This window comes from Ovis canadensis, chromosome 4 (assembly GCF_042477335.2).
Source record: "Ovis canadensis isolate MfBH-ARS-UI-01 breed Bighorn chromosome 4, ARS-UI_OviCan_v2, whole genome shotgun sequence".
Classification (NCBI taxonomy): domain Eukaryota; kingdom Metazoa; phylum Chordata; class Mammalia; order Artiodactyla; family Bovidae; genus Ovis; species Ovis canadensis.
Window position 1 is genome coordinate 63,557,468 of NC_091248.1, and position 24,037 is coordinate 63,581,504.

The 24,037-nt window shown below is 39.9% G+C and overlaps 1 protein-coding gene across 1 annotated transcript in view; it reads left to right on the top strand.

The window, feature by feature from the left end:
• Nucleotides 1-24,037, top strand: part of SLC26A4 (solute carrier family 26 member 4) — a 60,437-nt gene that overhangs the window by 33,790 nt on the left and 2,610 nt on the right. The window contains exons 11-19 of the mRNA XM_069587902.1: nt 1,706-1,783; nt 1,925-2,020; nt 3,379-3,485; nt 5,494-5,563; nt 14,384-14,476; nt 15,813-15,908; nt 16,542-16,772; nt 18,497-18,551; nt 21,881-22,029. Coding sequence (XP_069444003.1) covers nt 1,706-1,783; nt 1,925-2,020; nt 3,379-3,485; nt 5,494-5,563; nt 14,384-14,476; nt 15,813-15,908; nt 16,542-16,772; nt 18,497-18,551; nt 21,881-22,029 — 975 coding nt within the window. The remainder of the gene's footprint in view (nt 1-1,705; nt 1,784-1,924; nt 2,021-3,378; nt 3,486-5,493; nt 5,564-14,383; nt 14,477-15,812; nt 15,909-16,541; nt 16,773-18,496; nt 18,552-21,880; nt 22,030-24,037) is intronic.

The window sequence follows — 24,037 nt, forward strand, 5'->3', positions numbered from 1 at the left end:
ATGTCGTTGTTTACTCTTGCCATCTCCTGTTTGACCACTTCCAATTTGCCTTGATTCATGGATCTAACAGTCCAGGTTTCTATGCAATATTGCTCTTTATAGCATCAGACCTTGCTTCTATCACCAGTCACATCCACAATTGGGTATTGTTTTTGCTTTGGCTCCATCCCTTCATTCTTTCTGGAGTTATTTCTCCACTGATCTCCAGCAGCATATTGGACACTTATTGACCTGAGGAGTTCCTCTTTCAGTATCCTATCATTTTGCCTTTTCATACTGTTCATGGGATTCTCAAGGCAAGGATACTGAAGTGGTTTGCCATTCCCTTCTCCAGTGGACCACATTATAGTTGAGGGCTAATTATTTCCTATCCTTGGTGAGTAGGTGGCCACGCTCGAGCTGGCTTTGGTCCCTGTTCCCAAATCTCCTTCTCTTTCTTCAATCCACAGAGCCCTGCATCCACAGTGAAATGCAAGTGGCTCATGATAGACAATAAATATTAGTTAAGTAATTCCACAGAACTAAAGGAAGGCAAGAAAGGAGGGAAAGATGAAGGAAAAATACCAGATTCTCTGCTTAGATAGGGGGGTGGGGGGGAATCTCACTAAGGTACTGGGAACCTAGATGTGTGGTGCTGCAAGATACAGATTACCTAGAAATAGGGATGTGGATGGACAGAACAGACTTTTCAGTGTATCATATACATAATATGGCCTCAGGCTAGCCTAGCTATCCTCTGAACATGACTGATCAGTTTTCCAGATGGAGTGGATGAGTATGGCTATGACATTTCCTTATGTTTTTGGATTTTTATTTGTCTTGGCTTTATGTGTCTCCTTGAATGCAAGCATCGTGCGTTGGGCAGCACCAGGGCCCAATGCACCCGCCTCTACTGCTTCCTGTCTGCTCGCTTGGCTTCTGGCTCCCTCTCTCCTCTCCTTTGTTTTAGAGTTTCTAGGCTTCACCTTGGCCAGGCCCCAGCTGTCTCAGCAGAGAATCCATTGGTCATCTAATCACACCACAGCATAGTCCCCACCCCCTCAGCTTCTGTCCTAGCTAGTTGTGAATCCTGGGAGAGCTTTTCTGCCAGTGAAGGTAAAGTTTCTGTAGCTTCCTTTACTCCTGCTACTGGCCCCGTCACATGGGCTGCTGTAGGAGGATGCTGGTGACATGGTCGTACCTCTCAACAGACTCATGTGGTGTTTTTGAATCTGCAGGACTGGTGAATTTATTTTCTCTGAGATTATCATGGCAACCATGCCTGCAAAATGTTATTAGAATCGTTATCAGGTTGCCGATTCCATAATGCAGAAGAATCAATTATGTGCTATGAGAAGTTATTTCCCAAGAATGCTTCAAGGATCTGTTGTCCAGGAGCAAGGATGGGCTGGCTTTCCTGGAATACTGACCTCTTAAATTGACACCAAAAAAATTGAGGTCTGCCATGTACCCAAGTGCAATCAAGCCAAACTGGCTTTACTCTAGCAGTCCTAGCCCCCACATTTTCTTTTTCTCTGCCATAACTACTAAATGTATTTGGTTTTAGCAAATAATTCTTATTTCTCTCAACAGGACTGAGCAGACGGAGGGAGGGAGGGGAGCGTTGTGTGCCCATGAACAGGCTCTTGCACACATGCGTGCGGCAAACACATATTCAGAGTGGGAAGCGCAGACCCCGACTACGGGAGATGTGTGTGTCTTTCAGGTTGCTGGCGTCATCTCAGCTGGGGTTGTGATGATCGCCATCGTTGCCCTGGGGAAGTTGCTGGAACCCCTGCAGAAGGTACAACCTTGCTTCTTGCCACACTGATTGCTTACTTTCCTTTCACTGCTCTGCTACCCAAGAAATAGCAGGGGATTTAAAAGTCATCAAATGGCAAACCATTCTACTGAATAACCCGGACTTCCCCATCTTCCCTGGCAGTCGGTCTTGGCAGCTGTTGTAATTGCCAACCTGAAGGGGATGTTTATGCAGGTGTGTGACGTTCCTCATCTGTGGAGGCAGAATAAGACTGATGCTGTAAGTTGCTTGCCATCCTTTTTTTCCTTTTTTCTGAAATAGGAATTACTTATGTGCTTTGTGCCATAATATTATGTCCCCTTATCTCCTGAGTCTTACTTGCAGTTTGGGAAGCAGAGCAGAAATTAGAATTTTGTGGATAAGCCAAAACTGTGAAGTCTTCCACATGAGCTACAATTTGTGAAGGTCCTATATCTCTGGGAAGATCCATTTTGTACAAGAATCCTATATGAGCTCCTTCATAAACCACTGGCCTTCTAAAGCCAAAGAACAAATTAAAAAAAAAAACCCTCTAATTTAGAAGGACAAATAAAACACAAAGCAGAAACAAAATGCAAAACCCCATGTCGATTATAATTTTGATTAAAATAATCTTTACAACTCTTCTGAGGAATTGTAAAAACAAAAAGGAAGAAGAAGAAGCTAAACCCATCAGAGTTCTGCTATGATTTAAACCAAAACAGATAAAAAGAATGGGAAAAAATTCCCTGTCTATATGGAAAGATCTCCAAGACAAATTGTTAAGTAAAAACAGACTGGTCCAAATTGAAGAGTGTGTATAACACACTAAAAGAAAGGAAAATAATCTCTGTTTTGCAGTGGTATTCACACACACAAAAAAAAGCTGGTGAAAAATGTGCACATGTGTACACACACACACACACACACACACACACAGAAATAAAAGAGGATGTAAGAGAGAAAAGAGGATGGGAATGAATGGAGAAAGGAGAGGGTTGCAATCAAGATTTTTCACTGCACATTTTTTTGGTCACACCATGTTGCTTGTGGGATCTTAGTTCCCCAACCAGAATTCAAACCTGAACCCCCTGCAGTGGGTGTGTGGAGTCTTAACCACTGGACCTCCAAGAAAGTGCCTCTGCACACCTTTTTAATGCCAATTTTATTTTGAACTATGTTAATATATATCAGGGCTTCCCTGGTGGCTCAGTGGTAAAGAATCTGCCTGCCAATGCAGGAAACAGGGGTTTGATCCCTGGGTGGTGAAGATCCCCTGGAGGAGGAAATGGCAACCCACTCCAGTATTCTTGCCTGGGGAATTCCATGGACAGAGGAACCTGGTGGGCTACAGTCCATGGGGTCGCAAAGAGTTGGACATGACTCAGTGACTAAAACAACAATATATCACCTATTCAAAAATTAAATCTAAAAATATTTTAATGGTACAATTGGCCTGTATTCGGAAGTCCAGTTTCCACTTAAAGTGTGTAAAGATGTCAGAATATTTTACAAAGCTGTGATTTGTTCATGGACAATTGATCTTATTATTTTCACAGGTAGTCACCCACTTCACGGTACCTGATGAATCAGCATTTTTCATTTTCATGTTTTGCTAGGTTATCTGGGTATTTACATGCATGGCATCCATCATTCTGGGACTGGACCTCGGTTTACTAGCTGGCCTTGTGTTCGGATTTCTCACCGTGGTCCTGAGAGTTCAATTGTAAGTAATATAAGATCCAAGGTACCGATAAACAGGACAACACACCCTGAAATTTCTTATACAATTTTGATAAGTATAATAAAACTACTCCCTTTCACAGTAGTGACTATTAGTGTTTCTACAAATTAGACATTATCATAATTAGTCTTTTAAAAAAATCCTGTGAATATGTTTTATTATTCTCATTTGATAGGTAAGATAATTGAAACTCAGTAGGTTAAGAACCTTTCCTAAGATCACACAGCTAGTATGTTGCAGAGCCAGCATTTCAAAGATGTATCCCACCCCAAAATCTATGCACTTACTCACAGGCCCTACTGCTAGGTTCACCTCCAAGTCATGGTAAGACTGAAAGATACATGATCAGCAAAAGACTGAGGTTGCTGTGTAGTTTCTTTTTAAAATGAGATGAAGTCTAAGAGGCCCTGGGGACCCAAGTCTTGGGCCCAGACAGCTGCTAAATATATTATGGCTCATTTTCTTTTGAAGCTAGTAACCCAGAAGTTATGTAATAACCCAGAATAGGAGACTTTAAGACAGTTGATTGTAGCCAAAATTCATTCAAATCTGCCAAATAAGGTATGTACCTAATAAGCCATACCAGTAATGCAAAATAGATATAATCAGGTCATCTAGAGAGTGAAAGCAGCAGAGACACAGTTCAAAGTAATGGAAAACAATCTATGAGGCAGCTTGGAGATGTGTTTGTTTCGTTTGGACTCTTGAGAGGCCTTCGGTAGGTACCTTTCTATGTCTCTGGCATTTTCTGAACAGAGAGTTGAAGAGAGCTTCTCTCGAAGCCTCTGCTATCTTTCCAGGCTTCTGGCTCCTTCTTGGCCTGCACTTGGGTCACAAAGGAATGAAAAACCTGGGTAAACCTAACACAGATAGCTTAGCCTGGGCCCACCTTTCCTGTTCCACCAAGCAATTCTCCTTCCCTCCCCTGGCATGTTGGAGCCTATCCAAAAGCTTGTGTTTACCATCTCAGCACCCTTAAGTGGTTGCCCAGGGGCCTGAAAGACTTCTCAAGCTCCCAAAGCACCCAGTTTTCTTCTGGGAAACACCCCAGAAACTCTCCTTGGAAGACGATGTCTTCTGAGTTCTGGCTGCCTCCTTATTTACTGTAACTTGTGTGTGATTGATGGGGAGAAGGGTTTTTAGAGAAAGACCACACAGTTTCTGAGCTTTAAGGTAAAAATCAGCATGGCACAGTAAGCCAAGGAGAAATGGATGAAACCCTTTACCTGCAGATTTGGCAATGGGGCTTTAAGCCAACCAAAAGCAGTATCCTCCCCAGGATTTAATTTCCAGTAATTATAAGCCTGGGCCAGAGAGCACATTGCTGAGAGCACCCCAAACAGACATTCTTTGTTCAGGCATAGTATTTAGCATATGTCCCTAGTCACAGTTGAGGAATCCTGGAATTTATGTGATTGCATCAGGAACAGGAAATCAACAATCTGGTCCTCCCAGGCTCCTATTTCTATGAAATGAGACTAATTGGACCACTGCAGACTTCCCATACTTCATCAGAAAGTTGCTATAACTCACAAGGTAGATCTAGGCACTGTGCCAGACCATGAAGACCCACAGGTTAAAGATAGAGGCTGTGCTTCTCTTCCGTCCAGAGCTTTTTTGAACTTTTCTAAACCTCAGTTACTCACCCTTAAAAATGAGGATAATACTGTTGACCATTCAGGGCTCAAATAAGATTTAACATGTGTGAAACTCTTTGCTTATCCTATAAAGTGCCACACATATGAAAGTACGATGCTCATTACTTCTTGCAGGCATTGGAAAAGAGGCACACTTCCTTTTTTACCCCCAGGCTTGCACAAATACCAGCTGTTCACTTCAGAGTTAGCGACCAGAAAATGTCATCTGCAATAAGGACAGAGTCCCAAGACATCCAAATTATGGGCTCTTTGGATTCTATCATTTCTTCTAATGTTTTATTCTAAAATATGCCTGTTCCAAAAAATCCTGACCTTAATTTTTCTTCTTTTAGTCCATCTTGGAACAGCCTTGGAAGTATCCCCAGCACAGACATCTACAAAAGCACCAAGAATTACAAAAATGTAAGTGCCCTTGGGAGACACTGGCTAGACTTGGGTTTGCTAAGCTGGATTTTCAGAGGTTGCATATTTCTCTTCTAGTGTGTTAGGGATAAGGTAGCCAAAAAGGGAAAGTCCATAAGGATACTGGGCATACTAGGAAAACTTCTGTTCCAGTGTGCCCCGATATCCTGTGTGTGCTTGCTCAGTTGTGTCCAACCCTTTGCGACCCCATGGACTGTAGCCCGCTAGGCTCCTCTGTCCATAGGGATTCTCCAGGCAAGAATACTGGAGTGGGTTGCCATGCCCTCCTCCAGGGGATCTTCCCAACCCAGGGGTTGAACCCAGGTCTCCCTCACTGCAGGCAGATTCCTTAGTGTCTGAGCCCCCAGTGAAGCCGTCTGAGCCACCATGGAAGCTCTCTGATATGCATTTTGTTCATGCTAGTTATGATGTCATTTTAATGTCAAACCACTGTAAGAGGTATTTTTTTAAAAAACAGGCAATTCAATTATTTCCAAAAGTTGAATCAAAATTCTATTTCTCTGAGTGAATGGGATCAAAAGATACAAACTTCCAGGTATAAAATAAGCCATGGGAATGTAATATACAGTATGGTGACCAAAGTTAATAATACTATATAGCATATCTCAAAATTGCTAAGAGAATAGATCTTAAAAGGTCCTTATCACACAAAAAATTTGTAATTACATATTGTGACAGATGTTAACTAGACTCACAGTGGTGACCATTTTGCAATGTATACAAATATCAGGTTGCACATAATATGTACAATGTGAGCACATGAAACTAATATGTCAGTTACAACTTTAAAAAGACAGAGCCTCAGAGACCTCTAGGACAAAATAAAATATATCAACATATGAGTAACAGCAGTCCCCAAAAAGGAGAAGAGAAAAAAAAAGATACAATGTTTGAATAAGTATCAAAATGTTCCCAAATTAGAAGAAAAATATGTACAAATCCAGAATGCCCACTGAACCCAGTTAATGTACACATAAAAATCCATACCCAGAAATATTACAGTGATAGGGTTGAAAGCCATGAAATAAAAAAAATTTTTAAGCAGCAAGAGGAAAAAAATTTCTATTTCTCTATGTTATCATTATCCTTTATGAAATTCTCTGAAATCCCTGTGAACTCATGTTCTCTGTCACAAAGAACCTTATTTGACATCTTTATCCTTGGCATTGGAAGAAATAATACAGAATACAGAAAATCAAAAATGAAGAAAATGAACATTCCATTGATGGGCTTATATTCCCTGCCAAAAAAAAAAAAAAAAAGATTGCTAAGTGACAAGAGGGAACAAAGATGAAAAAACAGAGAAAGAAATTTCAAAGGGGTAGTCTAAGATGGATTCTGGAGTAGGAAGATTCTGAACTCCCCTCCCCCTAAGGACACACCCAATCTACAGCTACTTACTAGCAACAAGAAAACATATAAAAGTAAAAATCTCACTGGTAAAGGAAAATATAGTAAAGGTAGATTAACCAGGTATATATTTAGAAGCAAAGCCCAACAAATAACTGTAAAATATCTATGGAATCACAAAAGACCCTGAGTAGTGAAAGCAATCTCGAGAAAGAACTAAGCAGGAGACATCATGCTCCTTGATTTCAAGTTCTGCTATAAAGTGAAGTCGCTCAGTCGTGTCTGACTCTTTGTGACCCCATGGACTGTAGCCTACCAGGCTCCTCCCTTCTGTGGGATTCTCCAGACAAGAATACTGGAGTGGGTTGCCATTTCCTTCTCCAAGGGATCTTCCTGACCCAGGGATCCAACTCAGGTCTCCAGCATTCCAGGCAGATGCTTTAACCTCTGAGCCACCAGGGAAGCCCTATGCTATAAAGCTATTGCCATATACTCTGGTTTCTCTTCAGATCATATAAATATTCCCCCTTTCTACTCCAAAGTTATTATAATCGAAAAAGTATAGTATTAGCATCAAAATACATATAGATCAATGGAATATAATAGAGAGCCCAGAAATAAATTCACAGATATATTGACAGCTTATAACAAGAATATACAATGGAAAAAAGATAGTCTCTTTAATTGGTGATATTCAGTTCAGTCAGTTCAGTTGCTCAGTCATGTCTGACTCTTTGCAACCCCATGGACTGCAGTTCACCAGACCTCTCTGTCCATCACCAACTCCCGGAGTTTACTCAAACTCATGTCCATTGAGTTGGTGATGCCATCCAATCATTTCACCCTCTGTTGTCCCCTTCTCCTCATTCCTTCAATCTTTCCCAGCACTGGGGTCTTTTCAAATGAGTCATTTCTTCTCATCAGCTAGCCAAAGTACTGGAGTTTCAGCTTCAACATCAGTCCTTCCACTGAATATTCAGGACTGATATCCTTTAGGATGGACTGGTTGGATCTCCTTGCAGTCCAAGGGACCCTCAAAAATCTTCTCCAACAACACAGTTCAAAAGAATCAATTCTTTGGCGCTCAGCTTTCTTTATAGTCCAACTCTCACATCCATACATGACTACTGGAAAAACCATAGCCTTGACTAGGCAGACCTTTGTTGGCAAAGTAATGTCTCTGGTTTTAATATCCTGTCTAGGTTGGTCATAACTTTTTTTCCAAGGAGTAAGCATCTTTTTATTTCATGGCTACAGTCACCATCCGCAGTGATTTTGGAGGCCCCCAAAATAAAGTCTGCCACTGTTTCTGCTGTTTCCCCATCTATTTGCCATGAAGTGATGGAACTGGATGCCATGATCTTTGTCTTCTGAATGTTGAGCTTTAAGCCAACTTTTTCACTCTCCTCTTTCACTTTCTTCAAGAGGCTCTTTAGTTCCTCTTTGCTTTCTGCCATAAGTGTGGTGTCATCTACACATCTGAGGTTATTGATATTTCTCCTGGCAATCTTGATTCCAGCTTGTGCTTCTTCCAGCCCAGCGTTTCTCATGATGTATTCTGCATATAAGTTAAATAAGCAGGGTGACAATATACAGCCTTGATGTACTTCTTTTCCTATTTGGAACCAGTCTGTTGTTCCATGTCCTGCAGTTCTAACTGTTGCTTCCTGACCTGCATAGAGGTTTCTCAAGAGGCAGGTCAAGCGGTCTGGTATTCCCATCTCTTTCAGAATTTTCCCCAGTTTATTGTGATCCACACAGTCAAAGGCTTTGGTGTAGTCAATAAAGCAGAAATGGATGTTTTTCTGGATCTCTCTTGCTTTTTCAATGATCCGGTGGATGTTGGCAATTTGATCTCTGGTTTGTCTGCCTTTTCTAAATCCAGCTTGAACATCTGGAAGTTCACGTATTGCTGAAGCCTGGCTTGGAGAATTTTGAGCATTACTTTGTTAGTGTGTGAGATGAATGCAATTGTGCCGTAGTTTGAGCATTCTTTGGCATTATCTTTTCTGGAATTGGAATGAAAACTGACCTTTTCCAGTCCTGTGGCCACTGCTGTGTTTTCCAAATTTGCTGGCATATTGAGCATAGCAATTTCACAGCATCATCTTTTAGGCTTTGAAATAGCTCAACTAGAGTTCCATCACCTCCACTAGCTTTGTTTGTAGTGATGCTTTCTAAGGCCCACTTGACTTCACATTCTAGGATGCCTGGCTCTAGATGAGTGATCACACCATCGTGATTATCTGGGTCGTGAAGATCTTTTTTGTACAGTTCTTCTATGTATTCTTGCCACCTCTTCTTAATATCTTCTGCTTCTGTTAGGTCTATACCATTTCTGTCCTTTATTGAGCCCATCTTTGCATGAAATGTTCCCTTGGTATCTCTAATTTTCTTGAAGAGATATCTAGTCTTTCCCATTCTACTGTTTTCCTCTATTTCTTTGCATTGATCCCTGAGGAAGGCTGTCTTATCTCTCCTTGCTATTCTTTGGAACTCTGCATTCAAATAGGTATATCTTTCCTTTTCTCCTTGCTTTTGGCTTCTCTTCTTTTCACAGGCTTTTCTATTCTAAAGAAGAGGCTTCTCTTCTTTTCTATTTATATTTGGAGAAGGCAATGGCAACCCACTCTAGTGTTCTTGCCTGGAGAATCCCAGGGACGGGGGAGCCTGGTGGGCTGCCGTCTATGGGGTCGCACAGAGTCGGACACGACTGAAGTGACTCAGCAGCGGTAGCAGCTAAAGAAGAGGCTTCTCTTCTTTTCTATTTGTAAGGTCTCCTCAAACAGCCATTTTGCTTTTTGCATTTCTTTTTCTTGGGGATGGTTTTCTTGGTTAGAAAACTAACCAATCTAATCACATGGACCACAACCTTGTCTAACTCAGTGAAACTATGAGCTATGCCGTGTAGGGTCAACCAAGATGGACGCGTCATGGTGGAGAGTTCTGACAAAATGTGGTCCAATGGAGAAGGGAATAGCAAACCACTTCTGTATTCCTGCCTTGAGAACCCCATGAACAGTATGAAAAGGCAAAAAGACAGGACATAGAAACTTGAACTCCCCTGGTTGGTAGGTGTCCAATATGCTGCTGGAGATCAGTGGAGAAATAACTCCAGAAAGAATGAAAGGATGGAGCAAAACAAAAACAACACCCAGCTGTGGATGTGACTGGTGGTGGAAGCAAAGTCTGATGCTGTAAAGAGCAATATTGCATAGGAACCTGGAATGTTAGTTCCATGAATCAAGGCAAATTGGAAGTGATCAAACAGGAGATAGCAAGAGTGAACGTTGACATTTTAGGAATCAGCAAACTAAAATGGACTGGAATGGGTGAATTTAAAGCAGATGACCATTATATCTACTATTGTGGGCAAGAATCCCTTCGAAGAAATGGAGTAGCCAGGCTTCCCTGTCCATTGCCAACTCCCGGAGTTTACTCAAACTCATGTCCATTGAATCGGTGATGCCATCCGGCCATCTCATCCTCAGTCATGCATCCCCTTTATCTCCTGCCTTCAATCTTTCCCAGCACTGGGGTCTTTTCCAAGGAGTCAGTTCTTCTCATCAGATGGCCAAAGTACCGAAGTTTCAGCTTCAGCATCAGTCCTTCCAATGAATATTCAGGACTGATTTCTTTAGGATGGACTAGTTGGATCTCCTTGCAGTTCAAGGGACCCTCAAGAGTCTGCTCCAATACCACAGTTCAAAAGAATCAATTATTCGGCGCTCAGCTTTCTTTATAGTCCAACTCTCACATCCATACATGATTATTGGAAAAACCATAGCTTTGACTAGACAGACCTTTGTTGGCAAAGTAATGTCTCTGGTTTTAATATCCTATCTAGGTTGGTCATAACTTTTCTTCCAAGGAGAAAGCATCTTTTTATTTCATGGCTGCAGTCACCATCCGCAGTGATTTTGGAGCCCAGAAAAATAAAGTCTGCCACTGTTTCTGCTGTTTCCCCATCTATTTGCCATGAAGTGATGGGACTGGATGCCATGATCTTCGTCTTTTGAATGTTGAGCCTCAAGCCAAGTCTTCACTCTCCTTTTCACTTTCATCAAGAGGCTCTTCAGTTCTTCTTTGCTTTCTGCCATAAGGGTGGTGTCATCTACACATCTGAGGTTATTGATATTTCTCCTGGCAGTCTTGATTCCAGCTTGTGCTTCTTCCAGCCCGGCGTTCCTCATGATGTACTCTGCATATAAGTTAAATAAGCAGGGTGACAATATACAGCCTTGATGTACTCCTTTCCCGATTTAGAACCAGTCTGTTGTTCCATGTCCAGTTCTAACTGTTGCTTCCTGACCTGCATACAGATTTCTCAAGAGGCAGGTCAGGTGGTCTGGTATGCCCATCTCTCTAAGAATTTTCCAGAGTTTGTTGTTGTCCACACAGTCAAAGGGTTTGGCATAATCAATAAAGCTGAAGTCAGTGATGTTAGGGATACTGAACAGCCATATGCAAAAGAATGAAACTGGACCACTATCTTGTATAATATACAAAAATGAACTCAAAATGGATTAAAGACTTGAATATAAGACCTGAAACCACAAAACTAGAAGAAAACAAGGGACGTTAGCTCCAAACATCAGTCTTGGTGTTAAATTTTTGGATCTGAATCCAAAAGCAAAGGCGGCAAAAGTAGAACTACAGCAAACTAAATACCTTTCGTGTTCAAGGGAAACGATCAACAAAATGAAAAGGCAACCAACTGACGAGAAGGAAACAACTGCAAATCATGTATCTTATAATGGGTTAATGTCCAAAATATACCCAGAACTCAAACAATTCAATAGCAAAAAACCCCCAAACAATTCAGTTAAAAATAGGCAGAGCCTCTAATAAGACATTTTCCCAAAGAAGATATACTGATCGCCAACAGGCACAGGAAAAAATGTTCAGTATCACTAATTATCAGAGAAATGCAAATCAAAGCCACAATGAGATTTTCCTTCACACCTGTCAGAATGGCTATTAACAAAAAACAAGAAATAAGAAGTGTCGGAAAGAGTATGGAGAAAACGGAACCCTCACACACTGTTGGTGGGAATGTAAATTGGTGGAGGCGTTAGGGAAAACAATATTGGAGGTTCCGCAAAACATTAAAAAAATAGAACTATCACCTCTTCCAGTTCTTGCTATTTATGTGAAGAAAGTGAAAACACTAATTCAGAAAGATGTATGCACTCCTATGATCACTGCAGCATTGTTTACCATAGCCAAGATATGAAAATAACTCGTGTCCACTGATAGATGAACGGATAAAGAAATGAGCATGCGCACACACGTGGACACGCACACACACACATGAATACTAATCAGTGATAAAAAAGAAAATCTTACCATTTGTAACCACATGGATGGATCTTAAGGTTATTATGAAAAGTGAAAGAAGACAGAGAAAGACAAATACCATTAGAGGTATAGATTCTAAAAAACAACACAAATGAATAAAAACAAAATGAAACAAAAATCACAGATAGGAAGGACAGATTGGTGATTACCAGAGGGGAAGGGGGTTGGAGTCTCGGTGACATGGATGAAGGGGCAAAGAGGGTATTTATTGTGGTGATCATTTTGTGATGTATATGAATATAGAATTATTATGTTGCATAGACAGAACTAATATAGTGTTATATACCAGTTTTATCTCAATTTAAAACATTTCTCATGGTGGGAAGTAGACCTGCCGTGAAAGAGAGTAAAGAAAGAAACTACAAAATAAAGAAAACATGTATTTTAGCAACAAATAGTTTTTAAAAGCAAAGAAAAAATTTTTTTAGATATTAGATACTGAATCTAAAATTCCAGTAGCTGCTGCTTCATTTATTTTCACAATCTCTGGCAGTTGTGTTGAGCCCGGTGCTGTCAAGAGCTAGAAATGATTCTATGATGCTCTGAGGCAGGGAACCTTTGGTGAGTTGGGGGTTCTGAGTTCTAGGCTCTAACTTGTGGAGACCTTGCGCAAGTCAGTCGGCCTCTCAGGGCCTCAGTTTTCTCATCTGAAGGGGCTGGATGAAAACTGCTATGATTCCTAAAGGGTAGAAAAGTCCATGATTCTGTTAGGTTCACTTTTTGTCTAGCCTCTGTGTCAGGGTGCTGCTGCTGCTAAGTCACTTCAGTCATGTCCAACTTTGTGTGACCCCATAAATGGCAGCCCACCAGGCTCCTCCGTCCCTGGGATTCTCCAGGCAAGAACACTGGAGTGGGTTGCCATTTCCTTCTCCAATGCATGAAAGTGAAAAGTGAAAGTGAAAGTGAAGTCGTGTCTGACTCTTCACGACCCCATGGACTGCAGCCCACCAGGCCCCACCATCCCTGGGATTCTCCAGGCAAGAATGGTGGAGTGGGGTGCCATTGCCTTCTCCAGAACAAGCAAATATCATAATAGGCTTCAGTTCCTGCAAGTCCCTTAAATTTTGCTCCTTTTTTTCCCCTCACTATTTTAAAATAGTTGGAGATGGGGAGAAGCCCAGTCATATGAACTTGAGGCAATTCATATGACGATTTCATTTCTTTTTAACTTTTCATTTTGTATTGGGATATAGCCAATTGACAAACAATGTTGTGATAGTTTCAGGTGAACAGCAAAGAGACTCAGCCATACATATATGTGTATATATTCTCCCCCAAACACCTCTCCTATCCAGGCTGCCATGTAACATTGAGCAGAGTTCATGGGCTATGGAATTCTGGTTATCCATTTAAAATATAGCAGTGTGTACATGCCCATCCCATACTCCTTAACTATCCCTGCCCCCTCCATCTTCCCACATACCAACAACCATAAGCTCATTCACAAAGTCTGAGTGTGTTTCGTAAGTGCATTTGTATAATTTCTTTTTAGATTCCACTTATAAGGGATGTCATAGGATATTTCTCCTCCTCTGACTGACTGACTTCACTCAGTGTAACACTCTCTAAGTCCATCCACGTTGCTGCGAATGGCATTCTCTCAATCTTTTTATGCCTGAGTAATACTTCATTGTATGTATGTGCTGCATCTTCTTTGTCCATGGACGTTCTCTGCCGATGGACATTTAGGTTGCTTCCACGTCTTGACTGTTGTACACAGTGCTGCAGTGAATGCTGGGGTGTATGTCTCTTTTTGGATCATGTTTTTCTCTGGATCCGTGCCCCAGGAGTGGGATTACAGGGATATACAGTATCTGTGTTTTGGAGTCTCAGTTTTGTCATCTGGAAATTAGAGGGCTGAATAATTGCTTTCTAAGACTGTTTCTATTCTGACCTTCTTTGTGACTGTGGAAGTTCAGGAATTTGTGTAACTCTGTCTCCCAACTGTGATCTAGGCCCTATTCAAGGAAAGTTGAGTGCCACTGCCTAGCTCCTTGGAGCAATTCTAACTCAGCTCCTAGCTGAATAGCCAAAAGCTTAATTGAATATTTAAATGATTTAAACTCATACAATTTTTTTAAATACTAGATTGAAGAACTTGAAGGCGTGAAGATTCTGAGATTTTCTAGCCCTATTTTTTATGGCAACGTTGATGGTTTGAAAAAATGTATCAAGTCCACAGTAAGTATTTTATCCCTAGAAATTTGGTTTCTAACCACCTTTGAGACTTCATTCATTTTATAGGTATTTATTTATTTGGCCCTATGCCATGTTCCCTTTGTACAGGGCATTAATAATTATAACACCCTTGCCCTCAAATAACTTTTAATCTGTTAATATTTGGGGACAGGAAAAAACCAATAATAACACATATGTTAAAATTCAGGTAGCAATAATTGTGCTGGATGTCTCCAGGCAGAAGCTGAGTAAGTTCCAAATAAGAAGTGTAGACAATAAGTGTTAAGATTTCATGGAAGGGAGCGATCCATGTCAGGCTTTGGATGTCAGCAATCGGGCTTTGCATGGCAGTTGGGCAGAAGGAAGGAGATTAATGCAAGGGTTTGGGAACTGTGTGAGCTGAGAAGAAAATGTGGGAATGTATATTGGGTAAGGGGTGAGGGGCAGTTGGAATAAAGGGTAAAAAGTATAAGTGGGTTATATAAACAGGGAATTCTGGTCTTGAATTCTATGCTATGCTTTGAAGGTGGAATTTGCCTCTAGATCAATGTTTTCCTAAGGTTCAAAGGAATGTTCCTAAATTTTGTAACAAGAGGGCTTTGTTATGTTAAGGAAATTTGTTAAGACTTAAAGCTACAAAGGTTATTTTTTGCTGTTTTTTTTGTTTTTGTTTTTGTTTTTACAGTCTTAGAGTCTTCAATATACTACTACCTTTCCTGAGTCTCTGGAGAAGGCAATGGCACCCCACTCCAGTACTCTTGCCTGGAAAATCCCATGGACAGAGGAGCCTGGTAGGCTGCGGTCCATGAGGTCCCAAAGAGTCGGACATGCCTGAGTGACTTCACTTTCACTTTCACTTTCCCTGAGTCTCTGGGTGGGTGGGTTAGGGTGGCCTGGTAGTGGAGACCTCCATCAGACCGCAGAATTTCTTTTTTGGCAGGATATAGAAGGGAGTACAGAGAAGGCAATAGCAACCCACTCCAGTACTCTTCCCTGGAAAATCCCATGGATGGAGGGGCCTAGTAGGCTACAGTCCATGGGGTCGTGAAGAGTTAGACACGACTGAGCAACTTCACTTTCACTTTTCACTTTCCTGCATTGGAGAAGGAAATGGCAAGCCACTCCAGTGTTCTTGCCTGGAGAATTCCAGGGACGGGAGAGCCTAGTGTGCTGCCGTCTATGGAGTCACACAGAGTCAGACACGACTGAAGCAAATTAGCAGCAGCAGCAGCAGGAAAAGGGAGTAATACTGCTTGAGAATAGCCTTTCCAGGTAAAAACAGTCATTAATGAGCATTAGAAACCAAATGTTCTAACTAACTTAACATTTATTTCCAAAGGTTGGATTTGATGCCATTAAAGTATATAATAAGAGGCTGAAAGCACTGAGAAAAATACAAAAGCTCATCAAGAAAGGGCAGTTAAGAGCAACAAAGGTAAGACAACGTCATCCTTTCCACTCCCCCTCTGAAATTCTCTCATTTCTCAGATGACATTAGAGCAGTTAGATCGTCTAAAATTAAATGTGTTCTCTTTGGTACCCAGATGTGAACAGGCGGATGGCACACGTATGTCAGAGAACAGCTGAGCTGTTCTTTCAGGCGAGAGAGAATGGGAAAGAATAAAATGACATCAGCAGAGCTCCTTGGAAACACAGGGTGTGATTTATCTTCCTCTTTCATGAAATAAACCTTATTTTTACTGAAAGGAACAAAACAAGTGCTAATTCAATACTAGACAATTATTCACAATAGAAGACAGTTATAGGTTTATAGACTTTTAGAGCTACGATATTACCTTTTATTCAAACATTCCTGCCAATATATCTCTTGCCTAAGTTCCACCATCTTCCAGAAATCAAGCATTTCCTGGCTTCACTGCTCTTCCCTTTTTCTTCCTAGAGAACATCAAAATTTGGGCTGAGGTAAATCTTATTCCCTAAGAGTTCATCCTCTTGATGTTTTGCTTACCAAGGAACAGTTTGTAGGACTGTTATGTCATTTTAGATTAATTGTTGAAAGACATCCCAGCTAATTGGTAATTAAGTTGGCAATGCTTTCTTTGTTTAGAATGGCATTATAAGTGGTGCTGGTTCATCAAATAATGCTTTTGAGCCTGATGAAGACATTGAAAATCCAGAAGAACCTGATATCCCAACCAAGGAAATAGAGATCCAAGTGGATTGGAACTCTGAGCTTCCAGTCAAAGTGAATGTTCCCAAAGTGCCAATCCATAGCCTCGTACTTGACTGTGGAGCCGTCTCATTCTTGGATGTTGTTGGAGTGAGATCATTGCGTGTGGTAAGGTTCTGGTGTTTCGAATTACAGATTTGGAGCTTTGGCAATAGTAAAACGATTACTATTTTTCCTGGTCTTGCAGAAGGGGTGACTGATTGCACGGATTCTGTAATTTTTCTAGGGGGATGCTTTTGCAATGGAATGTATTCTTAAAGCATGGGTTGCAGAGCTGGACTCCCTAGGCTTGAATCCTGGCTCTACAACTTATTAGCGGCGTGACTGTGGACAAATCGCTAAATCTGTCTGTACCTCAGTTTCTCCATCTGAATGTGGGGATAGTGATGGTAGCTCCTTCATAGGCTTGTTATGAGGATTAAATGAGAAGAATGAAGAGTGTCTGGCACATGGTCACCTGTCAGCAAGTATTACCATTTGTTACGTTTTCATTTCCTGAGAATATACATGGAATATGAAAAGAAAAATGGGCAAAATTTAAGTATTATGTTTTTATCTGTTATGTGAACAGCAGCAGAATGAGAAACACGGTAGAGCTGGAAAAGCCAGGCATTATCAAGGTTAGATCTGCAGGAAGTAGGCCAGACATCTAGGCAGTCAAAGAGTTGAATGAAGAGCATGCGGGACAGAAACGTTCTTATCAGAAAGCAGGTATGCAAGCTCAAGTTCAGTGATTCATTTAACAAATAGATGTGCAATGCCTCAGATGTGCCAAGCACTTGGCTGGGGACCAGAAACTATTAATAATTATGAAGTAGCCATAGTTTCTACCCTCCTGGGACTAAGCGATCTAGGGGGCAAGGAAAATGTTAAATAGTCTTTTAAATAACAATTGTATTAAGTGCTCAAAACAGACTAATGATGTCAACTTGACCAGGAGTGTCAAGTTTAAGTGAAGCCTCATGTAGGTATCAAGAGGATTGGGCAGAAAAGCAGGCAAATTCAAGGCACCGACAATCAGGTTTACGTAATAATGTCAAACTACTCTCAACTGAGGTTTAACTTAGCTGGGGCTTCTTGTTGCTTTCAAATGCTAAAGTGACAGTTTTGAAAACTCCAGACTTTATACTTGCATAGAGGTCTTGATCTTTTTTCCCCAGAAAATTTAAGTTCTGTTTTATTATTGTCCATGGGTCTTTTGTTTTGTCCATAGGTCTTCCATCTTAATTCTTTTAATTAAACTTTTTATTTTGAGATAACTGTAGATCCCCATAAAACTATAAGAAATAATACAGAGAGAGCCTCAGTACCACTTACCCAGTTTCTTTCAGTGGTAACACCTTGCCAAACTATAGTGTAAGAGGACAATCACTGTACTGACACTGCTACAGTCAAAATACAGAGGCCCTGGTTTCTAGGTCAGTGTTTACCCTTGGTGTCTGGTGGCCGCATAGCCACAGCCGTATCTCTTCCACTCAGAGACATAAACTCATACTCTTCTCTCCAACCAGCAGAGGTTGCATTAGGAAGCCTCCTTTATCCCTTCTTTCCTTCCTTCCACAAATATTTACGAAGCTCTTGTGTGCTATCCAGTGCTGGGCTATTGAGCACTGGATGTTGCCACCTCTTGAGACATGGTCTTTTCATCCTAAGCATTATAACTGTATGTTGAAACTTCGGTGGTTTTCCAATTTCCAACAATGAACTTTCTTCAGACTCCTGATTCACCATGAAAGTGTTCAGAGTTTCTCCTGAGCAAGTAGTTGAATGCTACTGAGTTATAGGCAGGTAAAGTTACTCATTGTTACAAATTCTCCTTTTTAAATTTTTAGATTGTCAAAGAATTCCAAAGAATTGATGTAAATGTGTACTTTGCATCACTTCAAGGTAATTGCATATCTACATATCTATCTATAAGACTTTTCTTTAAGCCTTTTCTCCTACCTTGGAATGTGAGTACATAATGCCCAAAGGGCTTTTTTTCCAAAAACTATTTTTATTGTGGTAAAAGAGATATAAGACTTGCGCTTTTAGTTAAGAATACAACTAATTCAGTGGCATTAAGTACATTCACTGTGTTGTGCAATTAATCATAACTATCCTTTCTTGCTTTCTTTCCTTTTTTTTTTTTTTTTGGTCAGTATAACATTTATTATTGAGATATTTTACATTATTTGCTTCTGTTTACATCTTTGAGATCCAGTGTGTATTTTACATTTACTGCACATTTTTTGTTGTTGCTCTTGTTATTTTTTTTTTTTATTGAAGTTTAGTTGGTTTATAACATTATATTAGTTCCAGGTATATAGCATAGTGATTTAGTATTTTTTCAGATTATAATTCATTATAGGTTATTATAAGATAATGGCTTTAATCCCCTGTGCTATACAGGATTTCCTTGTTGATTATCTATTCTATACTTAGCAGTTTGTATCAGTTAGTCTCATATACCTTCTACCTCCCTTTTGGTGACCAGGAGTTTGTTTTATTGTTTTTTTTTTAAGTGGTTTTTTTTTTTTTTTTGATGTGGACCATTTTTAAAAGTCTTCATTAATTTGTTAAAATATTGCTTCGGTTGTTTTATGTTCTGTTTTTTGGCCATGAAGCATTTGGGATCTTAGCTCCCCGACTGGGAATTGAACCCAAACCCCCTGCATTGGAAGGTGAAGTCCTAACCACTGGACTACCAGGGAGTCCCGTAAGTTTGTTTTCTATATCTGTGGATCTGTTTCTGTTTTGCATACACATTCATTTGTATTTTTTTAAGATTCCACATATAAGTGATTTCATAAAGCATTTGTCATTCTCTGTCTGACTTATTTCACTAAACATAATATTCCTTAGGTCCATCCACATTACTGCAAGTGGCAGAATTTCATTCTTTTTTATAGCTGAATAATATTCCATTTCATTTATGCCACATCTTTTAATCTAATCATCTGTTGATGGGCACTTACATTGTTTCCATGCTATTGTAAATAAAACAAGACCTCATTAAACCTAAAAGTGTTTGTGTAGTGAAGGAAACCATCAACAAAATGAAAAGACAACTTTCTGAGTGGGAAAAAACACTTGCAAATTATGTGATTGACAAGGAGTTAATATCTAAAACATATAGACAGCTACAAAGAACAAATGCTGGAGAGGCTGTGGAGAAAAAGGAATGCTTCTAGACTGTTGGTGGGAATGTAAGTTGGTGCAACCACTATGGAAAACAGAATGGAGGTTCCTCAAAAAACTAAAAACAGAGTTGCCATGTGATTCAGCCATCCCACTCTTGGGCAAAACTATAATTCAAAAGATACATGCAGCTCTGTGTTCACAGCAGCACTAGTCACAATAGCTAAGACATGGAAGCAACCTAAATGTGCATCAACAGATGAATGGATAAAGAAGATGTGGTATTAATACATACACACAATGGAATACTATGCAGCCATAAAAAGAATGAAATAATGCTGTTTGCAGCAACATGGATGGACTTAGAGATTATCCTACTAATTGAAGTAAGTCATAGAAAGAGAAGTACTATATGATATCACTTGTGCAGAATCTAAAATATGACAGAAATGAAACTGTCTACAAACAGAACAGATTTACAGACATAGAGAACAGACTTGTGGTTGCCAAGGGAATGAGGGGTGGGGAAGAAACGAGTTGGGAGTTGGGGTTAGCATATGCAAACTGCTATGTATAGAGTGGATAAACAATAAGGGCTTACTGTATAGCACCAGGAACTACCTTCAATATTCTGTGAGATATATATATATATATATGTAAACTGAATCACTTCGTTGTACAGCAGAAATTAACACAACATTGTAAATCAACTATACTTCAATAAAAAATATTTGGAAAAAATACAGATAGCTCATACAACTCAATATCAAAAAACCAAACAACCCAATCAAAAAAAAGTGGGCAGAAGACCCGAACAGGCATTTTTCTAAAGAAAACATGCAGATGGCTAACAGGCACATGAAAAGATGCTCAACAATGCTAACTGTTAGAGAAATGCAAACCAAAACAACAATCAGATATCATTTCATACCTGTCAGAATTTCTGTCATTATAAAGTCTACAGTTAAAAATGTTGGTATGGATGTAGAGAAAAAGGGCACCCTGGTACACTGTAAGTGGGAATGTAAACTGGTACCACCACTGTGGAAAACAATTTGGAGGTTTCTCAAAAAACTGAAAACAGAAGTACCACTGGATCCAACAATTACACTCCTCAGTATATATCTGGAAAAAAACAAAAGCACTAATTTAGGAAGATCTGTGTGTCCCAAAGATCACCACAACTACCTATTTTCAAAAATACCATTGCCACAAATAGAAACTCTACCCGTTAAATAATTACTCTGAAGGTCTTTTTGAATCTGGAAAGATTACTTCCAATTTGTGTCATAGAGCTGGTAACACCCGGAAACCTATGTTCTTTTAGCAGTGGAGGATCAATGGGCAAAAATCTGTCCTGGGGAGAGCAGAGCTGGAAATGACTCATATCCCTGAGAACTAGAGGAATTGCAGGGCACGAATCTGTGTCTGTCGATGTACAAGTGGTGTATAGGAATAGTAGTGGTTAGACTGAGTTCTCTAGGAGCAGAGCCTGAGATAAGGATTCTAGCGCAAGTGATTTATTAAGGCAGTACCCTGGAAAATTTATCAAGGACTGAGAGGAGCAGGATAGGGCAGGACGAGAAGATAAAGAGATGGCTTCAGAATCTACTTAGCTTGGTTTCACAGGGAGAATACCTCAAGAGCACCTGATGGTTTTCTTGAGGCAAGGGGTGGAGGTCTGGCCCTTTTACCTCCAGATCAGTCCAGCTATGGCTGCGGGCCACCCAAGGGAGGGGGTAAAACCTCCTAGGCCTTCTTCAGGTGAGACAGTTCCCACTGGCCAAAGAATGTTCTCTGGAGAAGGGTACAGCTGTGAACTGTTAGCAGCCAGACTCACAGCAGCAGGAGAATGGGTTCCCTGGAAAAAGAGATATGGCTGGGAAACAAGACCATCTATTAATACCACAACGAGTTATGGTGTCACCATTCCATGTGCTACTGGGAAAGAAACTGACAGAGCAGGATTACATTCTGGAAATGAGAAAAAAAAAAAAAAGATTTAAAAGGAGGAGTTTCCAAAACTTAGCATTGGTTGATGTTATAAGAGTATCTTTTCCTAGAGACTAACTAAACATTATCTTTTTCTTTTGAAGATCATGTGATAGAAAAGCTGGAGAAATGTGGTTTCTTTAATGATAATAACATCAGGAAGGACATATTTTTTATGACTGTTCATGATGCTGTCCTCCATCTCCAGAACCAGGTGAAATCTCAAGAGGTTCAAGATTCCATTTTAGAAACGGTAAACATTGAAACTTTCTACATACATAGCTTTCCTAAACGACCATGGTTTCTGTAAGTGGCAGAAAATTCCACAAACCTAAATTTGAATCCCAGCCCAGTGAAGTTTTTAAGCCACTTGCTTAACTTTTCAGAGCCTCAGTTTTCTCATCAGTACAATGGGAGTAAAACATTCCCCTTGCTGGGTAGATATGAAGACTAAACGGGACAGTTTATAGGAAAGCACCTGGTAGAAACTAGTACATTATTAATTCCACAATGTGGGGGTTTACTAATAAAAGTAGGCAGTAGCTGTAATGACGTTTAAGAAAAAAGGCACCAAACCTTGGATCTTCTGTGATTTGTATGCAAATGCAATTTAAATTCTCAGCAGTCTGTAAACTCTTATCAGTTTTTTTCCCCTTTGGCCATACCGTGTGACTGTGAGATCTTAGTTCCCTGACCAGGGATTGAACCTGTGCCCCCTGCACTGGAAGTGTGGAGTCCTAACTACTGGACTGCCAGGAAATTTCCTATCAATATTTTTAAATAGGATTCATTAGGTCATAAATGACCTTTGAAAAAAGAAAAAGAAATTGAAAGCCACAAATCATCCTAGAGTTTATTCTCGGAAAAACAAGATAGACCCTGACTTCCCACAGGCTGCCTTATTTTATCATTTCTCCTGTAAAATACCCAGGACAGTTGAGGATTCTGATGTGCGTCATTGGGCTGGGCCTACTGCTTGATACAAGAATGTCATCTCTCATGGACCGTCTCACCATGAATTTGGGAAACTAAAACAAATGTCTATAAAAATGACAACAATAATAATTATTCTGATAACACAGTCCACTATATTTTAAATTGCTTCCTTTTTATCTAAAAGTAGGATAAGTAGGTTCTTAGTGTAGATTGAAAGTTACTATTTGAAGTGAAACTAATTTAGAAAACAATTAGTAAATTATTAAGTTCACCTATTGTTAGTAGAAAGATTGTTCTACTTAATGCTGTTGGAAAAAATACTACTTCTAAATACCAAGATGTGGATCTTTAAAAAAAAAAAAAAGGTGCTACACTCAAGATGATCAGCTTTGAAAACCTGTAAACATTTTTTAAAAAGTCTAAGGACTTCCCAGGTGTCTAGAGGTTGGGAATCCACCTTCTAATGCAGGGGATATGGGTTTGATCCCTGGTCAGGGAACTAAGCTCCTGCTTGCCACGAGGCATGTGAGCACTTGTGCCGCAACTAGAGAAAAGCTGGTGAGCCACAATTAAGATCCAATGTAGCCAAATAAATAATGAAAAAAATTTTTTAATATAACTGAAAATTGATTTATTGTTTTCCCCATAGGTAACAATAACAAAGCAGGATAGTGTAAAGAGAAATGAGTTATTTATTTGTAAGATTAAAAGTAGCTAAAATGAAATGTTGCTGTTATCTTGATGTACATTTAGAGTTGCTTTGGGAATATGCTTTATGGCTAAGACAAAGTCCAGATTGTTACTGGTTTCTTTTGTGTTTAGACTAAATTACACATTATGGCTAAAAAGCAGAATTTTCCTGAATAACCTACTTGGTCCATAGATGTTGGTTTCTATCTCCAATAAAATTAATTCCCATTCAATTTAACTTGAGATTGTTTATTGTCGTCAGTCAGGAGCCCTTCACTTCGAGTTCCCTGAATGCTCAATGCTTTACTAAGTGCTCTTAGCTTGGTTATTGAAAGAAAATGACCATTGACTGCAGAATCATTTAGGCTAACTGGATGACTTGCTAAGTGTACACTTCAGAGGTTGGGGAAGAGAGTTGCGAAGGAGGTTAGACAATGAACTATACCAGCTAACACTTCAATGTGAAAAAAATGGTGGAGGGAGAATTCTAAGTGGGAAATATGAAAGAACAAGAAAGCTGAAAAGGATTTTGAAGTATGCAGATTTTAGATGAGAGACACCAGCAATGCTGCAAATCATTTTCAGTGAAGAACCAGGTAGGTTGATGCTATTAGACTTCTAATAAATAGTCTCTG